Source organism: Falco punctatus (assembly GCF_963210335.1).
Source record: "Falco punctatus genome assembly, chromosome: 11".
In the NCBI taxonomy this organism is placed as follows: domain Eukaryota; kingdom Metazoa; phylum Chordata; class Aves; order Falconiformes; family Falconidae; genus Falco; species Falco punctatus.
Window position 1 is genome coordinate 21,816,441 of NC_137591.1, and position 21,293 is coordinate 21,837,733.

Here is a 21,293-nt window from a genome sequence, read left to right on the forward strand (position 1 = left end):
CTGTCCTCCTTTACTCTGATTTCAGTTCCTTGTAAGGGTCCAGGTCTCACAAAGCAGCAATATTTCTAAATTATTGTACACCTTCTGGACAAGAAATCTTTTTAACTTTGCTAGATAAAAAGCAATTTTGTGAAATAACATAAGGTTCCAACCAGTCCAAAAAGTGATCAAGCTAGGGTTTTTAAGATAAGCATTCATTTAATGTGATTGTAACACTCTTCCAATGAAATAACCTCAGTTTCTATTTCAGAGATACAGCATGAAAACAGTGATTTTTTTGAAAGTTTATAACGTTCTACTGTTTCAAATATAAACTCTTTATAAAAATAAGATTACATCAGTAGTATGACTACCCTCCTCAAAAATAATAATAAAAAAATAATCAGGCTTTCCTCCAATGCTAATTCTATAGAAAACACTGGACCTAATTTTTAAGGTAATTATCCAATCTGCTTATCTTTGTTTTTAAAAAATGATTTGAACATTTAATACCTAAGTGAGAGTTCTTCAAATATGAAAGTAATTAATTACTCACTACTACTACATTAAATACAGGTTGGATACAGAATTACTCCTTAATAGATTTTGCATATTCAGCCCTTTGGCTGGATTTGTGGGATCACTGTCAAATCCCTCCCTCCCGCTGCTGACAGCCTGTAGCAATGCTGTACAGAGTTCTTCACACTGCATTCTCGTGTCCCAGATATTATCTAGAAATCTAGATAGGTCAGTGTTGAAAGATTGCTCAGACTTTCTCCTGCTTTCTTCCATTTTGAAAAGAACACAAAACAAAACAGTATAAAACAGAAACACCAAAAGCTCCCAGACATGCCACTACAAGATATTGAACTCAGTAAAGCAGTACTTCATTCCCTGCAAACTATGAATTTACATAATTTCAAGTGACAAAATAGAAAAGAAAGAAAAATCCATTGCAAGTTACTAAAGTAACGAAGCAAACTCTGACTCAGGAGACTCCTGAGCTTCAAAACTGTTGGAGGAGGATTTGGAGAATACATTACAATACTTGTTTTTTACAGCATTTTTTAAGCATTAACTTTTACCTAGTGCTGTTTAAAAAAAACGTGGTCATTCTTATACTCTACATCATAATGAATTTCATTTTTCTTTCACTGGGTCTTTCTACAATTACCTTGTTGCCTTCTTACCTGAGTCTGGTTCCAACACCATGTACACGCATTCAGAAAAGACTGCGGAAACCTTGGGGTGAGTCAGCGTTAATGTCACCCAGTATTCACCTTCACTTCCCTATTCAATCAAGCCTGATGCTAAACAGATGCCTTGATCATAACTCATATCTGCTCACCTGTCTCTCATCTCTGCAAGGGCTTTGCTAACAAAAACCACAACAGCTTTTAAGAGGCGGATTTTCTGTCCAAAGAAGTGCAGATCTTGGAGGTTTATACAGCACCAGTCTATTGAATTAACAGTGAGCTAGACATAGGAAAGAAAAAGGAATAATCATATATGCAGACTACTGATGAAGTGTGCTCTTCAACTGCTACTACAATACTTTCTAAAAAACAGGGAACAAGGCAAAGAAGAACAAAGCTCTGTCAATAACTTTATAGATACAATAAACAGGATATTTCAGTACATTTACATTTTGAACTCAGAATTTTCAGCCTATGAATTTACCTTTAGATGTGGAAATAAATTCTCCTGTATCCTATATATTTTCTTTAGCTGCTTCTACAGATACACCACTTTTTTGGCTGGCAGACAAAGCAAGTAAAGCACTATTCTGCCATGTTCTTGCTTTTTACTTCAACTTGGGAAGAATGATTTATGCCAACACTGGCACAATTTCTCCAAAGAAATTGTGTTCTTTAATCAAAAGAGACAAAATCTTGCTATCTACTCCATCTCTGCTCTGTTATCGGCACCAAGGCCATTGTGACTATGAACTAGAACAAAAGACTCAACAACAATGTGATGCTGGAATTTCGTTTTGTTTGTGAGCAGCAATTTTCCTTTCCTCTTTCCCAGCACTTATCTACAAAAACTAAATTATCTCCCTAAAATGTTTATTTCTGTATATGCTTTTCAGATAAGAGTGCCTGAATGAATTATTCAACAGAGAAGAATCATGCTGTCTTGCCTCACTCTACTGTTATATTACTTGGATATATATGGAGGGATAAAATGTTCCTGAATTTTAGTTGAACAAGGAATCTATAGAAACAATAGTAGATACATTTTGGATGTAGTTTTAAAAACTGAAGGCAGACATTTTAAAACTCTGTTTATATGTATTTCTGATATTGAAACAAGCAAATGAATCCATGTTTGTGGTAAGATTCTATTGCTTAAGCCCATTAGCTGAAGGTCAAGATACAATGCAGTACATACTCCAACCCCGTTTTCTGAAGTTCTCTTTTCAGCTGCACGTTAGAAGTAGTGCTAAAGGATCTAGTGCTGTTTTTTTCCATGCACACCAAGTGCATGGGAATGTAAAAAGCTAGTTTAATTTACTAGGTTTGACTAGCCAAAGCAAAGAAGCTCCATGGCTCAACCAGTAGCAGTGTCTCAAAGTTACATCACTGTAAGTCTTTGAGCCCTTAATAAATATGAAAGAAGAACATAAAATATAACAGTCTGAAATAGGCGGGAGTGTTCAAGACATGACATCCGTGTTGGGAACATGAATTCATTCAACATCTATAGCATGATTTCTTCCAGCTGCTAAGAGCAGATGTTTCATATCTGCCTCATTCAAAGGAAAGGTAAAATATTTAAGAGAAAAAATCAACAGAATTAGGTCACAACGTTCTGGTTTTTTACAATTAAGCACAGCACAGAGGGGTAAAATCATTCTGGTTTCCTCATATACTCCTTTCTAGTTCAGTTAACACATATAGGTATAATTTTCATTGCTGCAAAGAAAAAAAGTAAGGTCATTGTTGTCCTACTTCAAGTCACATAAACACAGAGTCCCAGGCCCTCTGTCACACCTGTTTATACAATACGTATTTGCCTCTTTTAAAAATAAACCTTCCATTATTTCAGGCACAAATCTTAGGATTTAATTGCCTAAATTTCTTTACATTGTAAAAAACAAAAGGTGCCTTTATAAGGGTAAATTTTCAACCTGTCCAAAAACTGTTCTGCTTGTTTCATTTGCAACAAACCTTAAACATAGCAGAAACACTGAGAGGAATAAAGAACACAGTAAGCAAGGGGAACTACACACTCCTGTATCTCATGGACACACATTTGACCACTCTGTGTACTTCAACAGCATCAGAAGGACTCCTCAGGTGGGAAGGGCAAAGGGACAAACAGGAGATTCCCTGCTTTGGTAACTGGTGGTTACCCAGGTACTCAGAACACTTTAACTATTAAGATGCCCGGTAACTAACAACAAAGCACGTCACTCTTTCACAAGCATTTCCATATTTCTGTTCACATAACTTGCATTGCATCACTGTGATGGCAGGATATAGAACACGTGGTCCCCAAAGGATTGTGAACCTCAAAGGATGTCTATCAGCACAACAAACAACAGAACAAAAGCAGTAGTTTCTGTCTTTTATATATATATATAAATACATATATATATATATAAAATAACTGTTTGTCTCATTTCTTTTTAAAATGTGAAGCGGCCTTCAAACTGAGTATAGAGTAGTGTCAAAAACTCTGTCAGTTTTTGATTGGTAAGCTGAAGGGTCTGGGTAAAATTCAGACTGGTTGGTACAACAAAGTTTTAAATAATGGGGAAAGCTGATACAGAGATTGAAGGGTAGAAAACATAATTAGTGCCAGCCAGCATGGTTTTATGGAACACAGGTATTACCAGAAAAATTAGATTTAAGGTATTTGGACTCATGAGACATTTGACTTTGTATCACGGAGCTTTCTGTTTAAAAATAATGTACTAAGAAGAGCTCTGAGGGACTGTATCCTACAAAGGACTGAGAAACCATAATGCGAATATGGAACTGATTTGTTCTTTATTCTCTACAGTGATTATCTGAAAAAACAATTGCAAACGTAAAGAAGGCTGTTTATGGAAGCAGAGCTGCACAGAGGAGGTATAAAGCAGCAAAATCACCTCTAGCACTGGAGGGTCATATACTGATCTTTTGCCACACGTTAAAGGGTATATTGACGTGCTGGAGGGGATTTAGAAAAGACCACAAGGTTTATTCACCACTGTAGAAAATGCCTTATAGAGAAAGGTAGGCTTACAACAGCTCAGTCTGTTTAGTTTATCAAAGAAATGAAATGGCTTGATTACAGCATGTAATTATCTTGTGGGCAGAAAGGCATAAAAGGTTAGACAAATTGGACTGGGTATATACCACAGAAAGGGCACAGCTAATCAGTAAGGATAATGGTATATTCTCCATTTGTGAGGAATTTCTAGTCAAAATCAGATTTCTTACAGGGGGACAGGCTCTGCTCAGAGAAGTTGCCTGGTCCAGCACAGCAGCAAGCCGATGAAGCTGAGCAGCCTGCCACAGCCAGAGACACTGGATCATCACTGAGCCTCAAACACCAGGATCGGGCCCTGCTAGTCCCTGAAACCGGGGAGTCGGTCCCTGCAAACACAGGGCCTCCAGTGTTAGCTTCAACAGATTACAGCACCTCTGCCACAGGATACATTGACTGTTCCCGTCAGTGTACCTACGAAGTAATTTGAAAGCATCATTGGAGAAGTTTGAAAAACATATCTTCTTCTGTTTGGGCTTTACGTTTTAAGGAAAAGCACATCCTGAACTATCTGTGGGGAGTGAGATTTTGCAATTGCCTTTTAAAACCCAGGCTCATGGCAGCATTAGCATTTAGCATTGTCACCTGGTACTGCTGGGAAAGCCCCTGCTCTGGGGGCAGGGGGCAGCCCCAGCAGGGGACAATGCAGCTCTGAACCCTGTGAGGTGACTTCACAGAGAAAACCTGAGTGCACCTCTCGCAGCCCTTCGCTCCGCTTTCTTGGTCATAATGCAGGCTCCATGGCAGGGACTCTTACCTGGACCCCCGGGCGGCTCTGACTCCTCACTTGCTGGGCTGGAGCTGCTGTTCGTGCCTTTTTGCCAGGCCACAGGCTCCGCGTTTTGCTTGATGAGAAACAGCGCAAGGAGAAACAATATTCCTTCTGTAATTTTCAATAAAAAGAAAAGTTATTTGACAGTGAACTTTTAACCTCCATAGGACAAACTTCTACCCAAATTATTAAGTGTCCTGGAAAATACCGAGAATCGAGCAGTAGGGGAGGAGATCCCCTGGCAAGGCCCTCCCTGGTGAGCTCACCGAGAGGATGCTTGCTGCTCACACAAGAGCAGCCTCTCCCAAAATGAGCACTGCGAGCTCAATCTATTCCCTTAGTGTTTCTGGGTGAAAAACTGACCCTGTTGAAATTACAGGCCAACTCCTACTGACTTAAATGACTTAATGGAGACCCTGAGAGGGCAGACAAGCCATACAGATATTAAGGTCTGTATCTGTACCACAAATACTGGTGAAACCAACACCCAAGAGGTTACTGGGAACTTGTGAAGGAATTTCCAGGAAAGACTACAAAAGCACCAAAGTGTTGTTGCAAAATGACTCTTATTTTTTTCCCACTCATCTTTCCTTTTTTTTTATTCCTTCTAAGGGACCTAAGGAGAGGAAGAAACAGCACAGGACCTGCTAAGCCCCTTCTCCAAGTAGGCTTGGCCCAAGACTGCTCAGAGAAGGCATAAGGAGGCACGATATACCTTACTGGGTCTCACCAGTGATCCAGCTACCGCTGTAATGCTGCAGCAGTGGGAAACACTATTTCAGGGGAGTATGCACACCTGGCCACTTTCTGCAGTATACTCCCTGAGGACTGCTCAGCATCAACGGCCATTGGATTAGGAATATTATACAGTACATTTCTGCCCATTCCTTTTAGTATTTGTTCACGGACCTTTAGTCCATTATTTTTCCCATTCCTCTTTTGAGCTAATTGATGCTGTTATCCTCCACAACCTTCTGCAGCAGCTTCCAGTAGTTCGCCATTCACTGTGTAAAGTACTTTCTATTCTTTTTGCTAAACCACTCGCTCCTTAGTTTGCACATCCTGCAGTTCTATTCTGGTATTGCATGACTGAGCAAACAGCAGTTCTGCATCTGTTGTTTGCTATCAACTGCCTCCACAGCTTGGAAAATGTCAGTCACATCCCCTCCTCCTTCAGAATTCCCTCTCCAAACTAGAAAGACCCAGGCATTTTCATTTTTCCTGTTTTCCAGCCCTCCTCTGTATCTTTTCTAACTATCCTTCTTGCAATATGGATATCAGAAGTATACCCAGCAGGCAAAATGCACGTGCAGCAAAGTTTTGCACAGTGGAAAAATCATGTTTTCTGGTTTGTTCACAAGACAGCACTGAGGCAGGCCTGACATTATTCTGAATAAATATGCCTGGCACCACCTCCAAGAAATTTATGTCATGGGCCTGTCAAAGCTCTCCTCCTCTGTCTTCAATCTTTTCTTCACCCTCCTACTGCATGCTCACGTTCCTCCAAGCCAAGTCCACACTGCTCTCCCATTTTTCTGCTACACCCCCACTTTCCAAGCCTCCCTGTCCAACTGTAGATAAGTGCAGGACCCTGCATGTGCTGATTTACTGTGCACAGAACACTGCTGAACATGCTACAAAAAAGATACAGGAGATCTGCACCACTGCTTCATCCCGCAGCTAGCTACCAAGACATCTGCATTTGTATTGCTGTTGGGGGCAGTTGTAACCATTTGTATAATGTAAAGAAACTCTTCACTTATCTCTGCTTGGCCTCGCGCGTACGAGTTTGGGGAAGCCAATACAGTGGCTCAGGGCTGCTGAGACTAGATGCACTCCAACACCTCAGCCACAGCGCCTGAACCTCCCACAACCTTGCCTTCAGTACTGGTCATCACCAACCAGATGAGTCAAAGCAGCACTGCTAGCCAGGGGAAGGGATGTAAGGGAGAATATCATCAAACTCTGCCTTTCCTTCCCCCTCATCTTTGCCTCTGTACAGAAAGTCCTCTATTTTCACAGTCATTTTGCCAGCACTGGGAAAGTGTGCAGTGAAAAAAGGCACTAACCAGGGTCAAGCATGCAGGCACCAGCTGTCTATTAAAAGGAAAGCTGTCAGGCAAATGGTTTAGTTTCCCACAGTGAGCAGCTTGGGAAGGGCATTTCTTCAGGAAACAACTCAATCACTGTTGCTGAGACCGCACAGATTTTGCCTCTCCTCCTTGCCTGTGCCTTTAGGTTGCTGCCTGCCTCATTTGTGCCTTTACAGTTAGGGGCTTCCCATGACACTCAAACCTGCTGCTGGTCAGGATGATAGTTTTCACTCATTCTTTCCTAGGGACATGTATTCTGACATAACCTTAAGAAAGAGTCACTAGAAGGGTTTAGTCAAAGAAACCTACTGGTAGTTTTATTTTGCAGTGGGAATCTGTTAAGCATATTTAGCAGTAGCTTGTATTCTAAATGAAGGGTCTGATTTGGCTCATCATCAAATAACAGGATTCTGTCATTGATTTGAGAATGATTAAACCCTACAAAAATACCTCAGCTGTCCTAAGACTAACTAGTCTAACAATCTCAGACATCTTCTGAATAATATTTAAAATAAAGTGTTTCACAAATGAGCTTTGAGTTCTTAAATTAGTTTAAATTAATTAAAAATGCATAGCCTGGTGATTGTGTAACTTCATTGAAGGTACTGAGTTTATGGCAATGTGAGTGAAGAGAGAACATTTTCCAGTAGTTACCACAAGCAGACAAATTCTATTAAAAACATTCACTTTGTAAAGTAATACAAAATAAAATATTATCATCTGATCAGCTCAAGTAATATTAGCTTATATCTTTGAATTAACAACATTTCTCTGTACAGTTGCAGTAAGACTGTAATTTTACAAACTGATATTCAGTTGAACATATAACACAAATTATACACTATGTACAAACCTAGTTCTCCAAGGATCTCTTTGTTCAGCATGCTTCAACACAGAAGTGATTTACCAATTTCTAGAACAGGATGCTAGCTTTTCTTTTAATTTAAATACTGAAGTACTTATCAAAACGTGAAAAAAAATCCATTTGCTCTCAACATGGCAGTGTTCTTAAGTCACTTCTTTGTTACCATATGTTATAGAAGAGTAAAACCAGTCACAACAATAAATAACATTGCTAATTATGAACTTATATTCATGTGATCACACTTTCAGCCTGAATGCTTTTACAAGACTGTAGGATCCATTGATCTTTGCTTTTCTTGACACGTAGATTAAAATTGCAACTACAGGTACCGCTATTGCTGTTACACAGGAGAATGCAATAACCAGTGGTATCATTTGATCTGGTTTTTCCAGTCTTCCTGAAAATGGAGACAAAAGGGGGAAAAAGTTGTGTAAAAAGTGATTGAAATAGATACGTGTATATTACTGTAAAAGCAGTGTTACTAATGACCTTTATTTGGAACATTATTTCTGTTTTCATACACAAAGCACATTTCAAAACACTTTCCTCATGCTTTTTTCTTTAGTAACGCCATATTAAACATTTTAATTCCTAGCCACTATCTTTGTCTTTAATTTGCTATGCGAGTTCAAACCCATTTAAAATCGACAATGAAGAATACCATGGAGCTCATGAAGAACACAAGAAGAATGCAATGTATTTTACCCAGCGCGGTGGTTTAACCCCAGCCAGCAACTAAATACCACGCAGCCACTCACTTAGTCCCCCACTCCAGTGGGACGGGGAGGAGAATCAGAAAAAGGTAAAACCCGTGGGTTGAGATAAGAACAGTTTGACAACAACAACAATTGTAATGAAGAGGAGAGGGAGAGAGGGGAATAAAACCCAAGGGAAAAAAACTTCTCACTCATTCACTGACCGATGCCCAGCCAGTCCCCAAGCAGCAATCGCCCTCCCCAGCCAACTCCCCCAGTTTATACACGGAGCATGATGTTCTATGGTATGCAATATCCCCTTGGCTAGTTCGGGTCAGCTGTCCTGGCTGTCTTCCCTCCTGGCTCCTTGTGCACCTGCTCACTGGCAGAGCACGGGAAACTTGAAAAATCCTTCACTTAGAGTAAGCACTACTTAGCAAAAAACTGAAATATCAGTGTGTTATCAACATTATTCTCATGCTAAACCCAAAACACAGCACTGTACCAGCTACTAAGAAGAAAATTAACTATCCCATCCAAACCCAGGACACCCAGGAAACATCTGGGGACATTTCTACCTCCTGGAAACAATGCTTCAGAAGACCATGTTTTAAAAGCACAGTCTTTAGAGTTTTCTGTGGAACAGAACTTTCAGTTCACTGTTCATGCATGTGGACAGATGTACAGCCAGGATCCACCTTTCTCTGGCCCCATCCTTAAAGCTACCACACCAACTTGGGTAAGAGAGAAAACATCCATGCTGAAAGGAGGTTAAACACATCTTACTCTCACCAGCTGTTTTATTATTTGTTTCGATTTTTGTGAGTTTAAGTATTGTTGTGCCAGGATCAGCCATGGACTAGTTGTGCTCACCTTGACACAAAATTCATTAGGAAGTATGAACAAAGTAAGTTTAAGGCAATAGATTTACCTACCTACAACAGCTATCTCAATCTCTTTGATGTTGTTTCCAACCTCATTGAAAACATGAAGCAAATATCTGCCTGTATCATTCTTGGTGACATTGTAGAGTATAAATGTTCCATTCACTGATGGCAGAATAATTTCTTTCTCCTGATGGACTTTTTTCAGGACCATCTCTGACGGTGGGTTACTGTATGTGCTACACATAATAGTGACATTTTCTCCTTCTTTAACATTTTTTGATGGATATACTAACACAGTAATATTTTGGGGAGGAACTGAAAAGAAAAGAAATACAATGTAGGATTTAGGAACAAACAGAAGCAAAAAACTCATGAGGTATCAGCAGCTTGTACACACAAAGTGCTAATCCAGTTAATGGATTCACTATAATAATTAAGCATGTAGCTTTAGACACTACTCTGTCACAGGCTATCCTTCACAAACTGCAGTCAACAGCAGCTGACTGAAAGAACATTTTATCAATTAATGGAGTATGTTGCTTCTCTTTTACATTATACGGAACCTTTCCTTATTTTAAGTTCACCGTCTGTTTATTTGAGTTCATAAAAGGACACAGACCAACAGACCCAGAGGCTGATGTCCTCTTTCAACAGAAGAGAAATAGAAAAGGCACAGGAAGGAGTCCTAGAATAACATTTTTTCACTAGGTTCCACAATTTTACATCCTGCTTTCAAAGGTGGAAGTGGAACTATGAAAAACTTTGAAGAAGCAATTATTTTGCACATCTGCCATTTTGGACAGAAGTTTTCATTAGCACTAAGATCCTACCACTTATGACAAGAACCTATGCAACTGATCTCAGTTTTTTCAGACAATTCATTCTCAATAGAACTGAAGATGTCGTTCTGTCTAAAAAAAATCCTAATATTAACTCTGTATGTAGATATTTTAACTAACCTTTGACATAAAGTATTATGTGCTGAGACTGCTCTCCCAATTCATTAATGATATGCATTCATATGTTCCTGTGTCCTTTAGCTGAGCCCTATCTATAGTATATATGCCATGCACTGTTTCAAGGGTTGTGAACCCATCACCTATTCTCTTTCAGAGTACTCTGAACAGGGGTAATAGCCACAGATGTGCAAAAGATGGTAACACCTTCTCCTTGTATCACTGCACTTGAAGGGAAAACTGAAAATGTATTTTTTGGTGCAGCTGCAAAAATAATAAAGAATAAGGAAGAGAGATGGATTAGTGGCAGAAGTGATCCCTGAGTAAGACACTGTTACCGTGCAATAAACAGAAGTAGCAGGGCTAAAGCAGAGAAGTCTGCTTACAACTGAAAACTTTGTTATCACTGCATATAGGCTGAGGAATCAGCATTTAGTATAGCTTAAATGCAGCTTGCAAGAACAGGATAGAGAGTCGTAACTTAAAGGAGAGCCAAGGGGCTGTAATACAGTCCCTCCACAGAGGAGTTTCAGCATGTTCTTTCTGTTTGAAACTTTTGTATGCAGGTATCTGGATCCTTCACTGATACTTATTTGGAAGAACATACAGGCACTGCATAGCTTCTTTGCCTCATGTATACATTCGCCAATCTGAAGGAGCGATGGAAGCTATCTGTACTAAGGCAGACTTCACCTTTCTTTGTTTAAAGCTTCCCAAATGACTTAGTGACATTAAAGACACCTTTAACTTCATTGACGTCGAAGACAGAATTCCCCCGTGCTTCACAGAATGAGATCTGGACCTAAAATACATAAAACGAAAAACTTGTGTTCTGTCTTGTTCTACTAACCTTGAACAAGTAATTTCACTGCTTTCTCTTCTTTGCCAAATTGGTTATAAGCTTCACATTCATAAAGACCCAGATCTTGACTTTTTATGTTCTGTATAGTTAAAATTTCATGTTTCAAAATTTTCTCAGACTCCCCAGTGGCCTTCTTTTTATTCCAAGAGATCACTGGAGCTGGATTACCAGAACTAGTACATTTCATCATCACAGTTTCTCCTTCTTTAACAGCAGTAGCAGGAATAACAGAGATCATTGTATTCCTCGGTCCATCTGAAAGAAAGAATTCTGTAGTTAATCATCATTGGATTTTTTAGAAATAGATCCAACATGTCTTACTGGATGCCAGGTTGTGAGCCTCCCGAAGTTAATTTCTTTTTTGTTCTTAGAATAAGTAAAGGACACAGCATCAGAGCTTTCATACAAACTCTCTATAGCCTAAACATATTAACAAAGTACTTCTAACCAAGGATGTTAAGAAGGTAGATAAGTTTCTTGCTCATTCAGATCCTGACTTAAGGCTGTCATTACATGAAACATTTCCTGTCTTTGTTTTGCTCATCAGCACTGCTCCTTTCTTTGGGGAAGAACAGAGGACTATGCTTATTTTTTTTGTACTCATGGGGTTTTAGTTAGTTGATTGTTACATTTAGCATTGAATTAATTATTTTTAAACTATTGGGAAAACATTACACATACTTACATTCCACATTAAGTGTTATTTCACTTTTACTTTTCCCAAACTTATTTTCTGCTACACATTCATAGTCTCCTCCATTTAGGAATGTCACAGGTCGAAGGAGAATTGTCCCCTCACTGTAAGACCCCATGTCTGCACTCTCAGACTTTCTCCTTAAAATAATCTTGGGAGGAGGGTTACTCTCAGCAAAGCATTGTATGGAAACATTTTCTCCTTCTTGAACTGTTGTAGAAGGCTCAATGGAGAGTTCTGCAATATCTGGAGCACCTGCATGACAAAAGAGAAGGCTGTTATACTATTGCAAAAGTACTAAAGGTGGAGAGGGTTTTAAGAAAGCGGGAATTGCTCGTCCAAGGATCTATTCCTTTTGGTTTTGGTCCCAGGCTACTAAATTCACTACTAATGACTAAAACTATTAGTTCAAAGGAGGAGATTGTGATGTCCCTGTGAAACTGCTACGTACGTTAGGATTTCAAGTGTCCCCAGCACCCCCCCTTTCTCAGATTCTTTTATCACTTTGAGTATTGCATTGCAGGAAATGTATAGAGGTGTACATGTGCAACAGTAGTACAGACAGAATTACTTAAAAATTAAGCATAGAAATGAAAAGCACAGCCCATGAAGAGCAGCAGTAAATTGAAAGCTAAATCCTGAATATATAACAAGGAAGGCAAATAATTTCCTAATTTTCAGTGTTTCAGCATCCTCCATCTCAACAGGCAGCTGGATAATACAAGTTAAATTCAAGCAGACTTGTACCTTGTATAACAATGTCCACAGTTGCTGTCTCTGTTTTATTAGTTACCGGGTTAATTACTTCACAGATGTACAGTCCTGAATCAGTGAAACGGGCATAGGGAATAGAAAGGACATTGTTTTCTATCAGATGCTGAATGCTTTCATCAGCCAGATGTTTTCTCCAAACTACTTGTGGTGGTGGATTACTCTCAGTCACACAACTGAGTTTTAGAGGGTCTCCTTTCATTGGCAAGTTGCCTGGAGACACTGTAATGACAGTATTTTGTGGACCAACTGGAAGAGAACAGAAGAGAAATAAGGTCAGTAAGTTAATGAAGAATGACATGCACATCTTTAACACTTGCTTCTCTAGAGGTACATTTCACACAATACCAAGAAAAAATGAATAACGTGTATTCCAGTAACACAGTAGAACAGTTTTTCCAGACTTGAGAAGACATTTATCTTGCAGCTTTGAAAGCCAAGCTAGTAAGCACACTAGCACAAGTAAGCTACTCTTACACTTGTCTCCCTGTTGTTTAGGGCTATAAACTTGGAACTGCTAAGTACACAATGGCAATTAAAAAACAATAAAGTATATCTGCATGCTGCCATTTTTCCTCTGGTCTTTACTTTCTGACTGAGCACCAGTGCCCAAGGTGGGAGAGTGAGACCAAGGTGAGAGAGCGAGAAAAGTTACTAAAGCATTGCCTAACCTCTGTCATGAACAACAGTGAGTATGTAAGGACTCAGTGACTGTTACTGAATACAACAGAATTCAACTGAATACAATAGATTATCTACATAAATAATATAGATAAGAAGTGCAGATTATAAATGATTTCTAGGACACATTTTGTAAACCCATTCCATGAAAGTTAACATTAAACAGTACTTGGTGTGAAAGCCCTAGAATAAAAGTACTTACAGTTTGCATTCAGTTTCTGAGAAGTTACTCTTTCTTTAGGTTCAAAGTCCATACTATCAATTGGTAACTTGGCCACACAGGTGATCTCTTTCCCAATATCTTCAGCCGTGGGATTAAATGAGTATTTCACAATTTTGGTCTCTGTATTTTTTCTGTCATCATCATAAAAATTTGCCGTATGAATAACATGTTCCTCTTTCTTTAGAAGTACTTCCAGGTGATCAGAAGGATATACATCAGGAATTTTACAGACAACAGTGACTGGTTCTCCAGAAACTGAAGATGGGCTAATCTCAATTATAGGATCACTAGGGAAAGCTAAAAGAATAAAATCCATCCCTTTAGTCTAGCAGAGATGAGCTCTAGTGTCAACATAAGAGGCATGCAGAACATGACGTTATATCAACTCTATCACAAGACATATCTTGACATGGAGACATACAGGTCTTTTATAAGTGGTTCATACACAAACAGGAATTATATTTGTACAGTTGTTGAAATATGATCGCAAATGATCTAGTAAGATCCAGCAAGGACCTAGGCAGTGATATAGCTGCCTAAATGAAGGCATCCAGAGCAATCCCTACACTGGTGGTACCCTGTCTTCTGTGTCAGTAGGTTTTGGCATCTGAATCATTCTGCTGCAAACCGCAAAGGTTTTGATTATTTTTTTCCAGCTCTATGAATGTTTTGGGGAGTCTATGTTTTGGCTTTCAAATATTAGCAAGAACAAGAATAAGTAAGACCAGTATGTACTACCTTCAGTGCAGAAAGCTAAGCAGAAAGGGCCTGAGAAAGAGTCCTGAACAGACAGGTTAAAGGAATCTTATGAGGAAGTATATGTTGAGCTACAGCAGACGCGTTATCCCAGCACTATCAGTTAACTACCAGTGATAATATCTAAAAACAATTACTGATTTTTTACAAGTGTGTACTACTTAGAGAATTTTACATTTTTACTTACAGTAAAGTTCAACTGTGATACTCTTCTCTTTTTTCTCTTTCTCACCACAGAAGACAGTACACAGATAATCATGAGAATTCACAATGCTAACTGGATTCATAGTCAAGGTAGAGTATGTCCTGTGGTTGTTCACTGTTCCTCCAAGGGGGCTGTCCATCTGGGTTCTCCAGGAAAAACTTGGCGATGCACAGTCAGTAGTATTGCATGTGAGTATGAGTGTTTCTCCAATCTGTGCAACAATTCTGTTAGCAGGTATAATCTCCATTTCAAAAGCTTTAACTACAATAGGGAGAACATACATAAACTCATATGCATATAAAAATAAATAAATAAACATTTATTTTCCCATTTATTCTCACATTCTACTGTGACATGAGGTCATGGCTTGGCAAGTTTACAGTTGTGTGGAGGTTAAACTAATAAAGATCATAGTGGTTTATATCTCCAAAATACCCATAAACATGGTTATTTTTGTCAGAGATAATACAGACTTAGAAGACTAACTGGCAGTTCTCATCTATAAAGTGGCATAAACCCAATGCTGTCAGTGAAAATAAACGCATTGGCACAACATAACCTTTTATTACCAGGTGGATCTGGTTCCAAAATCTGTAACATTTGCAGGGAGGGGTGGCAAGTAAGATAGCAAGGACAACTGCAGAATCACTTTCAACAGGACATTTAGTACCAAACTTCACGGATACTGTCAGAGGTGACAGTAAGAATCAAACATGCAGTGATACACTGCAGTTGTGTCCTAGACTGTCTTTTAGCAAACTCAGTAAGAAAATGATTGCATCATTGCAAAGCACAGAAAAGCTCAAAGTAAATGTCAAAAAAAGCTTCCTGACATTTTGACAGAACTATTTAATTGACAGTTGTATTCACTGAAATGTAAAAGCAACTGGAACAAAGAAATAACGATCAAACAGTAAATTGTAGGTCAGTTTGCACTTAACAAAATTAAAAGCAAATAAAGCACAGACACACACCCCTCAACTTACCAGTCATTAACACACACAAAATTATTAGCACAGCTTGGCTTGTTCTTCCCATCTGCTTTACCATTTGTAACTGCTGTTACTAGGTAAAGAAAGTAAACCGAAAAGCCTTGCTTTCTGTTTTCTGTGAAGAAGCGCGGTGGGATCCTGCCGCTCGCAACAGTATGAGAACAGCTCCAGCGTGCTCTTTATAAAGGCTCTCCCGCCTCGAGGCGGAGCGGGGAATCCCCGGACGGGGCGATCCGGGCGGGGGGCCGGGATCCACGATCCACCATCCACCCCGGCCGTCCCGCCGCGCGCAGCGCCCTCTGCTGCTTTTCTCATCCAGAATTCAGCGCCCAGGAAACGGTACCGCTTGTAACGCCTGCCTGCCAGCCTCAGAAAGACCGAGTCGAGGTCTGATCGTGCAAACAACTGATAAAATGAAAGAATGTGGGTAATTCCGAGGAACTGAATGGTACTATATCTCAGGCGGAAAAGTTATTCAAGTTTGCCTTCAGTGCAAATATTTTTCTAGAGCTGAGTCTTGAGAATACTTCTAAAAATGGTCAATTCTGTAAATAACTTTATCTAACTCAGAATTCCCTTTGGAAACCTTGCTACCATGTTACTCATGTTCCTAAGTATTTTTGATCCCTAAAAATGAAGAAATAAATCAGACGACAAAAGTCTGGAGATCCCACTTGATCAGTTTCAATCAGGTTCAGCCCATTCAGATAAACTGAATGAACTAGTTTTCCCAATTCCACTTTAAAAATGTCTCTAAAATGTCCCTCTTTCAAGATGCTACTGATTATATGCATTACATTATTGATATGCCTCTCAGATCTCTTATGTCCTGTCTATTTGTAATTGAAGTACAGCAGATGATAACGCAACTGTGGGATTATTTTCACCACTTGGTTTCCAGTGGGTATACATATCCATTTTGTAATATTTCTGAGGACAACTATTACTGGCTAATATAGCGACAACGTTATGAAAAAAATAATAATAATATTTTCAATGTTTAATTTTCAATTGGGAAATACTATGAATGCAAAGAATGGATAAAGCTGTCAAACTCTCAATTGTTTATTTATTCAACTACTTGAGTAGTTTATATTGGTCAATTATGAATCACTAAATAAAAGCAGCATGAAATTCAAAACAAAACAAATTTTCGAAATGTCTCTGGCAAATTGTTTGTTATGTAATGGTTTGGTCATTTGATGCCTGAAATATTGTCATCATATGGTATATTTTCTAAACAGCACAGATTCAAGTATCTAGTAAATGAGTAATAACTTGGAAAAAATAAAGTAATGATGCTGTAAATGCTAAAGAAATTTAATTGCTGAAAAGCTGGCACTACATCAACATAATACTTTTGAAGTCAGGCAGATTTTATGGTTAATAACCTAATGCTAACTCCAACATACCATGTTCAGGAGAAAGTAGTACCTGAGGATACAAGGCTCCCGCTGGCCCACAGGCAGCATGTCTTCTTTGGGAACTATCTTTTTCTGCTTTCCTCCTGACTGCAGCTGCCCCTACTTCTGCATCCTCATCAAAAGGTAGCTGGACAGTACAAGCTGCTACAGAAACACACTAGCTAAAATATGAAGCATCAACTGCTTTTTCATACACTTGTGATAAACTCATAAATATAAAAGGGATGTAAAGACTGTGGGAAGATAAAATTGTGTTCTCAGGCAGATAGTATATCTTCAAATTAATAATAATTAATAACAATAACAATATTGATAAATATGAAAAAACTAAACAAGACAACGCAAGAATTACCCAGAATACAATAAAACAGGGAAATCTGAAGCACCTAGTGATGCCTAATGAAAAATCACTAAAGCTGAAATTCACTGAAACTGCCAGAGTGGATTCTCCCATAATATATTACTTTTATTGACATCACCACTGTTCTTGTCAGAGGAGGAAGAAAAAAAAATTTCTCGTAAGTCTCAGGAAATCCAATCAGAGTACTGTTCTGGAAGTACATTATCAAATCCAAGAATCCAAAATCTATCCAGACTAGGTAACAACATCTAGAGAATGTGATTTGACTTTACAGAGAAGGGTTTTGTTGAAGAAAGTGTGCTCTGTTAGTTAGATTGCAAATAAATACTTTTTAACCAGAAGCAGAGAGAAGCACGAAATGAAACTCTTTTGCTTAAGTAATCACAGGCTAAGCTGAAGGAAAAAAAGGCAAAATTTCCCTGTTTCTGGGAAATCAGTTTCTAGACAGAAAAAGATACAAAGATAGGAGGCCATATCCGCATGCTGGAAAAATTGTAATCAGCTCTTTCATCAGATAACATGAAATAGGAAATAACTGATCCAGCTCTCACTAAATTATACTGGACAGCTGCCACTAACTTTACTGGAGTTGGATCCTTACCAGAGGGACTAACTACAGTGAGTGATCAGACAAATTTAACTCAGACAGTATAGATGAGAGCAGGTTAGCCAACAAATATTAAAGTAAGTACAGAGATGCCAAGAAATTTTAAAAAGTCTTAAAATCTGATATTTAGCTAACTTCAAATGTGAGCCTTCTATATATTTTAAAAAGAATATATGCTTTATTGTTGACCCTGCTATCCTCACCATCAACTTGCAAATAGGAAAATGGGTATCAAGTTTGCTTTTTTTCAGAACTGGCTGTTCTGTCTGAAAACAATAGAGATCAGCTGACAAGTTTTAGCAGTTGACCTCAAAAGTTTAGACAACCTAGCTTTTTCTCCAAAAGGCACAGAAGAGAACACTGGGGGTGAAAACAGAGGATGCATCTAGATTCACAGTGAGATCAAGTATTACAGGATCAACTAGAAGAGATCCTGACACATGCCGAGCATAATGAAGACTGGAATGTAAAAAGCATTACAAAACTATTACTAAAGGCAAAAGAGATTAAAAGAATTAAGCACTGGGATGTAAATATTTTCTGCAATGCATCTAGTAATCAAAAGAGACTTTTCTCAGGCTTTGGTGGACAAACAAAGATAAAACAATTGTGTGTGTCAGAAGGGAATTTGGAAATACTGAACACATCATTTTTGGCCTGGCATCAGAAAATACAAATGTCCTTCAGGAAACTGAAACTTACTTCAGACGTCTCTGGAATGTAAGAAAAGAAAACCATTTCAGGACTGTGCTAAGCATTTGCTTTAAGTCATACTTTCTACAACCCTGCTAAATACCTATATAATAAACTTCAATTAATTTCCTCTATACCAAAGAGATAACTAGTTCTTGATACCTTGATGCACGTTATCCAAGATGTTAGTTAACCAACATTTCTAACTCTCTTCCTAGGTTTTTAATGTATTGCATTCTCTTGTAGAGCCTATAAGGGGAAAACTGAAAGGATAAAGCTCATGCAGAATTTGGTCTCTTAAAACCTTCACCACTGGTATTGTGATTTATGGCCAAGGATCTATGGAGAAAAGGGCTAACCCTTCTCTTTTGGCAGAGGAGATTGAAAAAAAAAAAAGTTAGAAAGAAACTAATGTAATTTGACATTATGTTTTCTGCATGAGCAATGAAATGCTTATCTTGCATGTAGAGCCATCATTTGGCATTTCTGCTAAAAACACCGTGCTGGAATAGTAACATTTATACAAAGCCCCAGCACAGAAACATACGCAATATTTATTACTAAGCATCTTTGTGTCCCATCAGCTTGAGAGGGCAGAATCCTTCTGTGGAAGGTATGGCACTAAGGTGAGAAGATGCAGCTAAGTCTGACTCAACAATTCTTCAGCCTTCAGATGACAGAGGTATTACAGTAAGTTCATACTTAGGTCCCCCATTCAAACTGCAGCCCTCACCCATCTCACATGAAATATCTCCTTGGGATGTGCACTGGACATCTAGAAAAGCCTCTTACAGAGTTTCTGATGCTTTATGGAAGCAGCTGGGATGAAGAGGTTTCACCCTATGCAAAGAATGTCTGACACCTCCACAGTACGATCATGTGTAGAGATTCAAAGCAAGATGAATGTGCAGTAACTCAAATGAGAACGATTCTCTGCATCAACAAAGAAGGAATGGTCTTTGGGCACCATATCCAAAGTAACACCTTCAATATGGTCATATCTTGATCAAATAGCCAAAAAACCATGAACCTGGAGGACATGTATGAATACAGCTGAATATATGACTCATACAGCAGATAATGATTTGCCAGCCTCAAAATTTTCAGTTCTCAACAGCCTCAACAGCCTGCTATATGGATTATATACTGTCTTTCATTTCTCAGTGCCAACCGGCTTTTTGCTTCCCAGAGCTTCCCTGACCCTTTGCTTTGCCTTACTCCTTCCACGTTCCTTCTCATCACCCGACAATAATACAACCTCTGTATAGCCCCCAAGAGGGGGAGGAGAGCATCACTGACTCCCTATAATTTTCATCTCTGGATGGGAAGGATGAGGTACAGGCAGTTCTATTTAAAGGGTTGTGCCTGTTTCAGGAATCGTAACTTTGTTCCTAGCTACAAAAAGAACACCAACGCATTACCTTGTAACCCACATCACACCTTACAATTGTACTCCACATCTAACTTGTCATCTGTTGAAAAAAGGGGAAAAAAAAACAACTTAAGAAAGTTTTATCATCTGCTTTGTTCCCTTTTCTGGAATTTCTGAAATAGTGTATATAAAAATAAAGGCATTTACTTCCTTCATGATCTTTCTCAGGCACCAGGTCCCCAGCTATGACACTTCCTGTTTGGTTAGTCTGAAGGCATCCAGAATCCACAAAAGATGCCAGATAAAATAATACACATGTACAATAACTTTCAAAGTCTACAAAATAGCTAATTTCTTGTTTTCTTCTATTCAGAGGCATTGTCTATTTCACTTCACGGAAAGAACAAGAAATTAATCTTAAAAAAAAGTAGAAGCCGCTATAGAAAAAAGTCCCAAGTTTTTATCTTAGTCTCTTGTTGTTGGCAAAAAAAACCCAAGCTGTGGAAATCCCAAATCTTATTTCCAACGGAAAAAGAAGGTACAATTTTAGCGATGCTAGATCTAAAGGTGAAACTGAAATCCACATACTTAAGAGTGCCAAGTATTGTACCGTAAGTCAAACTCTATTAGTTTGGGTAGCTGAGCTTCCATTGTCTTCACAGTGACATATGTAAAAAAAGTTTCCCTTTTGAAATATTTTCCAGTGTAATCAAGAGCCAAATTCAAATATGAGCCTTGAGTATTCAAAATCTCTTGGGAATTTTGAAGTGAGAGCTCAGATCTACTTTTATTTTGAGCCAAATATACTGAGGCACGTCAAAGTCATTTGTTCTCACTAGATATATAGCTTTTCAGACAAAACTAATTTTAAATGGTCAGAGTAAAAAAAATAAAGTGGGATTTGGGCCAAAGCGCAGATACTGGCTAAGACCTGAGATATGGCAAGATAAAGTAATCTGAAAACATTTAAAAGGAATATGACCAAGTTACTTAATTCCCCCAGTGCTCTATATGAAATTCCAGTACTACCAAATACCATTTTGTATCTCATTAAGGCCAGCATTTCACATGATCAGATGAAGTTAATCAAGAAAAGGGTGCATAACTTTCCGACCAAGCGTTGTTACCATTCATCAGCAATTGCT

General features: G+C 38.6%; 1 protein-coding gene across 1 annotated transcript; it reads right to left on the bottom strand.

Annotated features, from left to right (window-relative positions):
- Window positions 1-7,680: 7,680 nt before the first annotated feature.
- On the bottom strand, window positions 7,681-15,864 carry VCAM1 (vascular cell adhesion molecule 1). The gene is made up of 8 exons (XM_080407081.1): window positions 15,686-15,864; window positions 14,682-14,960; window positions 13,718-14,035; window positions 12,811-13,083; window positions 12,055-12,318; window positions 11,358-11,624; window positions 9,600-9,866; window positions 7,681-8,366 (listed from the first exon to the last, which is right to left on the bottom strand). Exons 1-8 carry the CDS (start codon window positions 15,747-15,749, stop codon window positions 8,206-8,208), a joined length of 1,893 nt encoding a protein of 630 aa, XP_080263207.1. The 5' UTR covers window positions 15,750-15,864; the 3' UTR covers window positions 7,681-8,205.
- Window positions 15,865-21,293: the final 5,429 nt, after the last annotated feature.